This window comes from Numenius arquata, unplaced genomic scaffold (assembly GCF_964106895.1).
Source record: "Numenius arquata unplaced genomic scaffold, bNumArq3.hap1.1 HAP1_SCAFFOLD_1763, whole genome shotgun sequence".
Classification (NCBI taxonomy): domain Eukaryota; kingdom Metazoa; phylum Chordata; class Aves; order Charadriiformes; family Scolopacidae; genus Numenius; species Numenius arquata.
The window spans coordinates 1-10,839 of NW_027414089.1; the positions used below are offsets into that span (position 1 = coordinate 1).

General features: G+C 72.0%; 1 protein-coding gene across 1 annotated transcript; it reads right to left on the minus strand.

Annotated features, from left to right (window-relative positions):
• Positions 1-920: 920 nt before the first annotated feature.
• LOC141477740 (anion exchange protein 2-like) lies at positions 921-10,831 on the minus strand (the record flags this gene model as incomplete). The annotated part of the gene is given in 25 exon segments (XM_074166983.1): positions 921-1,001; positions 1,430-1,603; positions 1,773-1,942; positions 2,176-2,429; positions 3,015-3,181; positions 3,411-3,500; positions 3,641-3,847; positions 4,108-4,302; positions 4,779-4,927; positions 5,018-5,242; positions 5,818-6,031; positions 6,137-6,321; positions 6,417-6,531; positions 6,608-6,791; positions 6,962-7,097; positions 7,177-7,357; positions 7,998-8,111; positions 8,113-8,135; positions 8,562-8,785; positions 9,001-9,125; positions 9,238-9,473; positions 9,559-9,601; positions 9,603-9,737; positions 10,774-10,791; positions 10,793-10,831. Coding segments are annotated over 25 exon segments (3,684 nt in total), but the record flags the coding sequence as incomplete, so codon positions are not given.
• Between the last annotated feature and the right edge of the window lie 8 nt (positions 10,832-10,839).

Sequence of the window (10,839 nt, forward strand, 5' to 3'; positions counted from 1 at the left end):
CCCCGGCCCTGCCGTCCCTGTCCCCGTGCAAGGGTCGCTGCTGCCGGGGGGGGGGCTGGCCTGGCCTCCTGCTGGCACCTTGGGGAGTGGGGGGGGCTGTCCCTGTGTCCCCAACGCCGCTGCTGGGAGGGAGGGCTGGGCCTGCCCCCCCCCCCCCCGGGGGGGTCTTGGGGGGCTGTGGCTGTTTGCACAGGGGGGGCTGTTCCCCGAGCCGGGAGGAGGGGGGGGTGCGTGGGGAGCGGGGGTTTAACTTTACAATAAAACTGGTGAAAAGTGTGCAAAGTCCATTCTCTTTATTGGTAGAAGGCAGCGCCCCCCCCCCCCCCCCCCCCCCCGAGCCCCCCCTGGAGCCCTTCCCGGGCTGGGCCCGGCACAGGGTGACCCCCCCCCACATCCCCCTCCCCACGGGGGCACAGGCACAGACACACACCCCCCCCCCAGCGCCGTGCCGTGCCCGGGGGCTGCTGCCTGCAGGGGGGTACGGGGCTCAATGGCCCCCCAGCACCTCCAGCCTGACACCCCCCCCCCCCCCCCGGGCCCCCCTCAGCCCCCCCGTGCTCCTTATAAAGCTGTTTATTGCCGTTTAAATTACTCCGTTAAATAAAACTCAGTGGGATTTAGGAACCGCCTGATTGTCTGGGGGGAGCCTGGGAAGGGAGGGGCGCGGGGGGGCCAGGACCTGCAGCTCTGCTGGGGGGCGACCCGGGGGGGGGGCTCTGCCCCATGGCGTGGTCGGGGGGGGGGGGGGGGGGGCGGTCCTGTACCGCACAGGAGGGGGTTGTGGGGGGTGAGTCTGGCGGCTGGCGTCTCTTTGGCTGGTGTCACCCCCCCGTGAAGGCACGGGGAGTGCGGGGTCCCCGGGGGGGCTGGGCTGAGTGGCTGCTGCCCCCTGCCCCGGCCGTGCCCCCCCCGGCACCCGGTCACACCGGCATCGGCATCTCGTTGTACTCGTCCACACCCTCCCGCTCGTCCAGGATGGGCTCAGCCTCGTCGGCGTCCAGCTGGGGGGGGAATGGGATTGGGAGGGGGGGGAGAGAGGATTGGGGGGGGAGAGAGATAGGATTGGGGGGGGAGAGAAAGGATTGGGGGAGAGGGCTGAGTCAGGGGGTCCCCCTCTGCCCTCTGCCACAGCCCCCCCCCGGTGCTGTGCCTGTGGCTCCCAGCACTGCGGGGTGGGGGGGGGTGTCCCGTCCCCGGGGACAGCCCCTCGTCCCAGCCTGGGGGTCCCTGGGGGACATGGGGACGTGGCAAGGGTCCAAAGCAAGGGACATGGTGGCTGGGGCTGTGCCCCCCCCAGTTCTCCCCGCGGCGGAGTTGGGGGTGGGGGGACAGGGGGGGTGCAGGGATGGGGGACCCCTGGTGTGTAGGGATGGGGGGTTCCAGGGGTGCAGGGATGGGGGGGTTCCGGGGGTGCGCTGCCGGTACTTACACACTTCATCTCCCGCTCGGTGAAGAGGCGGCTGAGCAGGCACATGCGGAGCGGCACCGTGAGGATGAGGATGAAGGGGAAGGCCAGGGAGGCCACAGTGGACATGACGGCCCAGAGCACGGCCAGGCAGCCCAGCTGCAGCCCCGTGAAGAGGTGCATCCGCAGCGTGCGCACCTGGGGGGGGGACAGCCCCGGGGACATGCCGTCACACCCCTGCACCCCCCTTTTACCCCCCACCTGCCCGTACCCCCCCCCCCCCGCCACCCCCAAAAACGGCTTTGCCAGAGTCTGTCCCGCAGGTGCCCCCAGAGGAGGGTCCCACCCCCCTGGGGACCCCCCCCACCTTTTTGACGTAGGGGACGTCGGGGTGGTGCTTGGGGGGCATCAGCAGCAGCTGCAGGCGCTCGTAGAACTGGATGCCGTTGAGGGAGGTGACCCCCATGTAGAGGAAGATGCCGAAGAGCACAGCCAGCGGGATCTGCCGCAGCAGCTTCCCGATGACGATGGACAGGCCTGGGACACAGCGGGGGTCACCCCTGCTGCCTGGAGCCCCCCCTCCTCCCTGCCCGGTCACCTCCCCATGCTTGGGGAGGGTCCTGTGTCACTGGTGCCCCCCGTGAGACAGGATGGTGACACTAACGTGGCCAGGGCTCAGGGCACCCCAGCCCTTGGGGCCCGTCCCCCCTCCCTGTGGCCACGCGGGGGGGGAGCAGGGCTGGGGGGGGGGGACCCACGGCGGGACCTACCGACGAGCACGGCCACCAGCAGCCCGGTGACCCGCTGCTCCTTCACCTCCTGGATCTTGGGCTTGTCCCCGGGCGCCACGGCCTTGCTCATGACGGTGAGGGCGTTGGCGTGGGTGACGGAGCGCACGGTGGCCGCCGCCAGCCAGGGCATCCCGAAGAGGGCGAAGAAGCCGCCCATGGCCACGATGAGCAGGAGGTCGAGGTGGAACCCGGAGCCCTTCCGCAGCATCCGCTCCTTCTTGCTGATGATCAGCCTGGGCACAAGGGCACACCGTCGGGCAGGGCTCCGCGGGGCTCGGTGCGGCTCAGCCTGGCGTGGTACGGCTTGGCACGGCATGGCAAAGCTTGTCATGGCTGCGCAGGGCTCGGCGTGGCACGGCTCAGCCTGGCATTGCACAGCTTGGCATGCCCTGGCATGGCACGGCTCAGCACAGGGCGGCAGAGTTTGGCACGGCAAAGCTTGTCATGGCTTGGCATGGCACTGCATGGCAGAGCTCAGCCTGGCACGCCTTGGCACGGCACTGCAAAGCCTGGCACGGCTCAGCCTGGCACAGCACAGTTCAGATTGGCACGGCACAGCCTGGCTCTGCAAAGCTCGGCACGGCTCAGCACAGTGTGGCACAGATTGGCATGGCTCAGCCTGGCTCGGCACAGCACAGCAAAGCTTGGCATGGCTCGGCACAGCATGGCACGGCTCTGCAAAGCTTGGCATGGCTCGGCACGGCACAGCTCAGCACGGTGTGGTACGGCACAGCACACAAAGCCTGGCACGGCACAGCTCGGCACACCGTGCCCCGTGCGGCCCCTCCATGCCCCCGCCCCGTCCCCGCGGCTCTCACGTGGTGATCTGGGTCTCCATGAAGATGAGGATGAAGACGAGGACGGCGGGGAGGCCGCTGGCCACCATCATCCAGACGGGGAAGTCGCTCCTCTCGCCCAGGGGGTTGATCACCCAGCCCCGCTTCTCGGGGGCCGTCACCGAGAACCCGCTGGGCACGTTAAGCTTCTGCAGGGGGGAGGCAGAAATGCTGGGGGGGGGGGGGGGGGGGGGAGCACCGGCTCTGCCCCCCATGGCACAGCACCCCCAGAGCGAGGGGTGCCATGGGGTGAGACACTGTGGCACCGGGACCCACCACGGCAGGAGGGTGTGGGGTGTGAGATCCTGATCAGGGAGGGTATGGGGGGGGTTATGGGGAGCCTTGGGGGGGTTATGGGGGGGTTACGGGGGGGCTGACCTGCGTGTAGGTGTCCTGGATGCCATAGTCCACCAGCACCATCACCAGGATGGCGATGGGCACCCCGAAGTCCCCGATGAGCCGCCGGATCTGGGGTGAAGGGGGGGGGGGAGGGGGAGGGAAGAGCAGGGTCAGCCCGACCCCAGCCCCCCCACCCCGGCCCCCCCCCCGGCTCAGCTCTGCCCCCCAAGCTGGGCTCACCCCGGGGCCGTCCCGCCTGCCCCACGCACCCGTCCGGGGAAGAAGCGGCTGTTCTTGAACTTGCGGAGGAAGAAGGCGATGAAGAAGGTGCCGGCCATGAGCACCAGCGAGAGCAGCGCCGTGTTGGGCTGCCCCCGAACCTCGGCTGGGACCCCGCTGCCGTTGCCCCACGGCGCCGCCTCCGCCCCACTGCCGTTGGCCTGCAGGCAGCCGTGCAGGGGGTGCTCCTGGAAGATCTGCGGCACCGCGGCCATCAGGATGGGCCTCGGGGCACCCAGCCCCACGGACACCGGCCCCGGCCCCACGGACATCAACACCGGCTCCACAGACACCAGCCATGGCCACACAGACACTGGCCCCAGCCCCACAGACACCAGCCCCACTGACACTGGCCCCCATGGACACCAGCCCTGGCCCCACAGACACCGTCCCAGCCCCACAGACACCAGCCCTGACCCCATGAACACTGACACTGGCCCCAGCCCCACCGCCTCACCTTGGCCAACTTGGAGAAGGTCTCGTAGATGAAGATGAGGGAGATGAGGAAGGCAAAGATCTCCTGGGTGAAGCGGGAGACGAAGCGCACCAGGAAGCTGCCCTCGAAGGCCACCATGACCAGCACGATGAGGATGAGCCAGAAGCCGATCCAGACGCGCCCCACCAGGTACTCCAGCTCGTTGGACGTGCAGAACTGCCCCCGGGACGGACAGACGGACGCGTGGAGGGGTCAGCGGGAGGGACAGACCGACGGATGGAGGAGGATCAGCAGGACGGACGGACGGACAGATGGGTCAGTGGGAAGGACGGACAAAGAGGGGTCAGGGGGAGGGACAGACAGATGGACAGAGGGGTCAGTGGGAGGGATGGATGGATGGATGGATGGATGGATGGATGGATGGAGGGGGGTCAGCAGGATGGACAAACAGATTGACAGAGGGGGGTCAGAGGGAGGGAGGAAGGGAGGGATGGACAGACAGACGGGGGGGATGGACAGACAGACGGGGGGGGGATGGACAGACGGATGGAGGGGTCAGCGGGAAGGACGGACGCAGAGCCCTGGGCAGGGGGGCAAGGGGCTCCCCAGCAGGACGGCGGGGCCGGGGGAAGGTGGTGCCTGCCCCACAGCGCCCAGGAGCGTGCCCCCCCCCGTGCCCCCCCGACACTCACCGAGAAGAAGGCCTCCTCGAAGACGAGGAGGGGCCCCGAGAAGCCGATGACGAGCAGGGGCTGTGCCCCCAGCAGGCAGAAGAGGACGCCCTGCAGCGAGGTGGCGATGATCAGCTCCGACACCCCGATCAGGTTCTGCGTCTTCTCCCCTGGGGGGCAGGACAGGCTCAGGACCCCCGCCGTGCCCCACACCGCCCCCCCCGGTGCTGCCGAGCACCCCCCCCCACCCCGACGCTCACCCAGCAGCCCCCCGAAGGTGATGGCGGGCGAGAGGGCGGCGAAGTAGATGAAGATGACGGCGGCGATGCACTGGGGGTTGAGGGCGTCCCGGAAGTCGCTCAGGTAGTGGGGGTAGCGCCGCCGCACGTCCCGGATCAGCCCCCCGAAGGGCCGGCCCGTGCGCCGCAGGGGGTCATCATCCTCCTCCTCCCCCTCCCCCTCCACCACCTTCAGCTTCAGCAGCGCTGCGCCCCGCGGGACAGAGGGACGGTGAGACCCTGCCAGACGGGCGCCCCCCACCCATCTCCATCCCATCCCACCCCACCTGACCTGGTGCCCCCAACCCAGCCCCAGCCCCAGCCCCGTCCCCCCGGCCTGGTTCCCCCCATCCCATCCCCATCCAGATCCCCATCCCACCCATCTCCATCCCGTCCCATCGCACCCAGTTCCCCCCACCCAGACCCATCCCTTGTCCCCGTCCCACCTCACCTAGTTCTCCCTCCATCCCCATCCCACCTAGTTCCCCCCATCCTGTCCCCCCCACATCTGGTTCCCACCACCCATCCCACCTTGACTGGTTCCACCCCCCATCCCCATCCCGTCCCATCCCCATCCCACCCCACCTGGTTCCCCCCATCTTTCCCCATCCCGTCTCCCCCCACCCATCCCCATCCAGAACCCCATCCCACCTGGTTCCCCCCACCCATCCCACCTCGCCTGGTTCCCCCCCCCATCCCCATCCAGAACCCCATCCCACCTGGTTCCCCCCGCCCACCCCACCCATCTCCATCCCGTCCCACCCCCCCCCTCCTGCCGGCACCTTTCTCCTCGGGGGACTTTGGCTCCAGCAGCAGCCGCCGCTCCTGCTCCTCCCGCTTCTTGAGCATCTCCCGCTGGAAGTGGGCGACGCTGCGCAGCAGCTCCTCGCCCTGCACCTCGGAGGGCGGCAGCACCACGCTGCAGTCCAGGAACTCGTTGATGGCCGTCAGCAGGTCCTGCCGCTCATCCGCCAGGTAGGCGGCCTCGTGGAATTGCTGGTGGGACCGCGGCGGGGGTCAGAGCCAGCCCCCACCCCCCCACACACACACCCCCCCCCCGAGGTGGCCCCGGGGCCGGGGGGGGGGACCCCCGGCACCCACCTTGTCGGACATGAGGGTGGAGATGGAGCGGCCGATCTCGTGGTAGTCCATGTGGGTGCTGCTGGGCCCCAGCAGCACGAAGAGGAACCGCACGGGCACCGGCACCTCCAGCACCGACTCCAGCTCCACCGCCTCCCGCAGCCGCACGAAGGCCATGGTGGGCTGGTCCAGGAACTCCACGCAGCCTGGGGGGGGGGACGGGGACACCGGGGGGGGTCACCGGGGGGCAGGGGGTCACCGAGGGGAGCCCGGCACCCCGTCCCCGACCACCCCTCCATACCCACGAGCACCACGGTGGCCTCGGCGTTGTCCGGGATCTTCTCCAGCAGCTTCAGCTCGTGCTTGGACTTGGAGCGGGTGATGCCGGCGGGGGGCGTGGGGGCCAGGACCTCCCTCTGTGGGGACAGGGCTGGGCTCAGGGCACCCCCCCTGAGGGTGAGGAGGGGGCGGCGGGGCCGGGGGGGGTCTCACCTCCCGCTCCACGTCGATGCGGGTGTCGTGCTCGGCGGCGTGGCCGGCGATGAGGGGCTCGGTGACGGCGGGCTCGCCGGCCTCGGGCAGGTGGTTGGCGCCGTGGTGGTGGCCCAGCAGCGAGCCCAGGCTGCCGGCCGAGATGTTGCGGGGGAAGGAGAAGTCCTTCTCGTCGCTGGGGTGGCTGCGGGACAAAGCCAGGGCTGGCCCGAGGTGGCCCCGTGGTGGCCCGGTGGGAGAGCGGCCAGCAGCCCGGCCGGCACGACGCCGGGGACATGGTCCCCATGGGTGGCAGAGCCCCGCGGAGGGTGGGGGGGGCTCGGGAGGGGGGGTCTCTGCCCCCCCCGCGCTGACCTGTGCTTGAGCAGCAGCGCCCGCAGCACGTTGGCGCGGTCCTCGGCCCGGATCTGGTCGGTGATGACCATCTGCTCCACCACCTGATGGGCCACCCCCGGCAGTGTCTTCTGGTCCAGGTCCAGCAGCACGGCCCCTGGGCGAGGGAGGGGGGCGCTGAGGCCGGCGGGGACGGGGAACCCCTCGTCCCCAGGGGGTGGTCCCCCCGTCCCTACCGTGGGCCAGGGTCTTGCGCAGCTCCAGGAGGCTGCGGAAGGAGAGGGAGGCCACGTGGGGTTTGCCCCAGCGCTCCGTCTCCTCCTCCACGTCCTCCTCGAACTTGATCCAGCGGGCGGTCTCCTTCCACTGCAGCTCCTGGTTCTTGTCCACCACCAGCTCGTTCAGCTCCACAAAGACCTGCCGGTGCCGGGGGGGTCAGCGGGGAACCCCCCCGGGGCACAGTGAGTGCCATGGTCTCCCCGGGTACTCCCAGTACTGTACCCCAGTGGCAGTCTCCCCCAGTACCCCCAGTATCCCCAGTGCCTGCTCCCCAGTGCAGCCCCAACTTGGCATCCCCAGTACCCCCAGTATCCCCAGTACCATGCCCGAGTGCCATGGTCTCCCCGTGTACCCCCAGTAGCCCCAACATCCCCCGTACAGCCCTGACCCAGCATCCCCAGTACTGTACCCCGGTGCCAGTCTCCCCCAGTACCCCCAGTATCCCCAGTGCCTGCTCCCCAGTACAGCTCTGACCTGCCAGCCCCAGTGCCATGGTCTCCCTGTGTGCCCCCAGTATCCCCAGTGCCATGGTCTCCCAGCGTGCCCCCAGTATCCCCGGTGCCATGGTCTCCCCGTGTGCCCCCAGTATCCCTGGCCTGGGCTCCCCGGCGCCGCGCTTCCCCCACGTGTGCCCCAGCACCCTGGTGCCGTGCCCCCCAGTCAGCCTGGACCCGGCACCCCCAGAGCCGTGCCCTGGGGCCCTGCTCCCCCTCTGCACCCCCAGAGCCGGGCCCTGCCCCCCTGCGCACCCCCATCCGCGCCCCCCCGGGACCCCCACCTCGTGGGGCTGCCGGTGCTGCTTGCGCTGCCGGGTGCTGGGCTCCCGGTGGTCCTTGCCCACGTGGACCACCTGGGCCTTGGCGCTCTTCCGCACCAGGTGCCGGCGCACCCCCCGGCACGTCCTCAAAGCGGTGACCTGCCGGGGACGGGGGGGGGGGACAGCCGTGGGACCGGCTGGGCCACCTGGGGGGCCACCGAGCCCCGGCACGGGGAGCCGTGGGCTGGTAGCCTGCCCGGGGTGGCTGGCAGCAGAGGGACCCCCGTCCCAAAGGCGGCGCACGGGCAGGGGTCCCTCCTGGGGGGCTCGGCGGCACCGGTGTCACCCGGGAAGTCCCCGAGCTGCCCCCGACCACCCGGGGGGGGGGTGGGCACCGTCACCACCGCCACCTCCAGCCACCCACCGTGGCCACAGGCTCCACGCGGACCCGGCCCCTCCGCGGGAAGGGGTCCCCAGCCGCCGGACCCCGCTGCGGCCCCCGCCGGCCCCAGGGCACACGGCTGGGCTCCGGCTGTGCCCCCAGCGCCCCCCCCCCCCCCCCAGTGCGGGGTGCCCCCCACTCACTTTTCATGTAGTCCAGGTCGGCCGAGGCCAGCGTCTGCGCCTCCGACTCGTCCGTGGGCACCTTCTGGTACCGCTCCTGCTCGGCCCCCGTCATGCTGCCGATGCGCCGCCGCTCGTGCAGGTTGTAGCTGCGGTGCCCCCCCGGCTGCCACTTGCCCGCCGGGCGCCCGGGGGAGCCGGCCTCCGCCCCCTCCGCCGGACCCCCCTCCTCCTCCTCCCCGGGGCTGCGAGGGAGGCAACCGTCCCACAGCTGAGCCCCCAGCCCCGCCGTGGGGCGGCCGGAGGGGTCTGTGCCCCCCAGCCCCGCCGTGGGGTGGTCAAAGGGGTCTGTGCCCCCCAGCCCCGCCGCGGGGCGGCCGGAGGGGTCTGTGCCCCCCAGCCCCACCGTGGGGCGGCCAGAGGGGGCTGCCTGCCCTCTGAGACCCCCAGCCCCGCTCACCTGCCTGCCCGGGCTCCCCTGGGGGACACGGACCCCCGGGGCTCTGGGGGGGACACGGGCTGTGCCGTGGGGGTCCCCGGCTCCTCCGCCCGGCGCTCGGGCGCCTCATCCTCCTGCAGGAAGAACTGAGACGGGGGCACGTGAGGAACCGGCTGCCGCGGGGCGTACCCCCGCCGTACCCCCGGAACCCCCCAGAGCCCCCCAGAGCCGGGGGGGGCCCGGGGCAGCCCCCCTCACCTGCACGGCCTCGGGGGGCGGGGGCTGCAGCAGCTCCTCGGCCGAGCGCTCGGTCTCGGTGTCGCCCCCCTCCTCCTCATCCTCTTCGGCCTCCTCGATGGTGGGGGTCTCCCCGGGGACGGAGGGGCGGCGGGGCTTCTTCTTGCCCTTCTTGGGCGCCCCCTTCTTGCGTCGGGCGTCAGGGGGCAGGTGGGTGGAGAGGGGGTGGTGGATGTGGTGGGAGGACTGGCGGTGGTCTGCGGGGGACGGGGCAGAGTCGGGGTCCCGCCTGCTGTCCCCCTCCCCCCCAACCCCGCCGCCCCCCCCGGCCCCCCCACTCACACTCGAAGTCCTCCTCGCCGTAGCAGCGCCCGGCCTCCTCGGGGGGGGGTTCGGGGGTGCGCCTCGCTCAGGATCTCCTCGAAGCGCTCCACCCCCAGAGCCTTGTTCAGGTCCTTCTCCTCCTCCTCCTCTTCCTCCCCGAAGGGGGGCGACCCGGCCCCCACCGCCTCCTGCTCGGGCTGCGGGCGGGCGGGGGGCTCAGCGGGCACCGGGGGGCTCGGGGGCCACCGGGCTGTGGGGGGGCTTAGGGGGCACCGGGGGGCACCGAGCTATGGGGGGAGGCTCGGGGGGGCACCAGGCTGTGGGGGGGGCTCGGGGGCACCAGCGCTGCCCACGGACCCGGTCACACACCCCGCACGGCAGCTCCGCGGGGTCCCCAAAGCCCCCCACCCGTGGGACGTGCCCGCTGGCGCAGCGTGGGACACGCACCCCAGTGCTGGGCCCCCACCGGTGCCGTTTGCACCCAGCGCACCCCCGTGTCCCGTCCCCAGCGCACCCCCGTGTCCCCAGCGCACCCCCGTGTCCCCAGCGCAGCCCCGACGCCGTGTTCTCCCCGTGCACCCCCAGTACCCCCAGTATCCCCAGTGCCATGCCCCAGTGCCGTGGTCTCCCCGTGTACCCCCAGTAGCCCCAATATCCCCAGTACAGCCCTGACCCGGCATCCCCAGTACCGTACCCCGGTGCCAGTCTCCCCCAGTATCCCCAGTGCCCTGCTCCCCAGTGCCGTGGTCTCCCCGTGCACCCCCCGCATCCCCGACCCGGCACCCCCAGAGCCGTGCCCCCCCTGCGCACCCCCAGCACCCCGGAGCCGTACCCCCCCCCTCCCACCCCAGCCCCTGCACCCGCGGTGCCCCCCCCCGCTGTGCCCCCGTCCCAGCGCTGCCGGTGCACCCAGCTGGGGGTGCTGGGGCGCAAGGGGGGGGGGGGCTGCAGGTGCAGGGGGGTGCGGGGGCTGCTGGGGGTCACAGGGGTGCGGGGGGGATGGCGGGGTGCAGGGGGTGCGGAGCCGGGGGGACGCAGGGGGGTGGGGGATGCGGGACTGACGGGGTGCGGGGGGGGGGAAGGGGGGGAGGGGGAATGCGAAGGTGCGGGGGGTGCGGGGATGGGGGGGGGTGAGGGAGTGCGGGGGGGGGGGGGGGCGGGGGCGCGGGGCTGGGGGGAGGGGTGTGTGTGTGCGGGGGGGGGGGGGGCGCGTCCCCGCCCGGCCGGTCCTACCTGAGTCATGGCGGAGCCCGCGCTCCCGCCGCAGCTCCCGCAGCGCTTTATCGGGGCGGCGCGGCC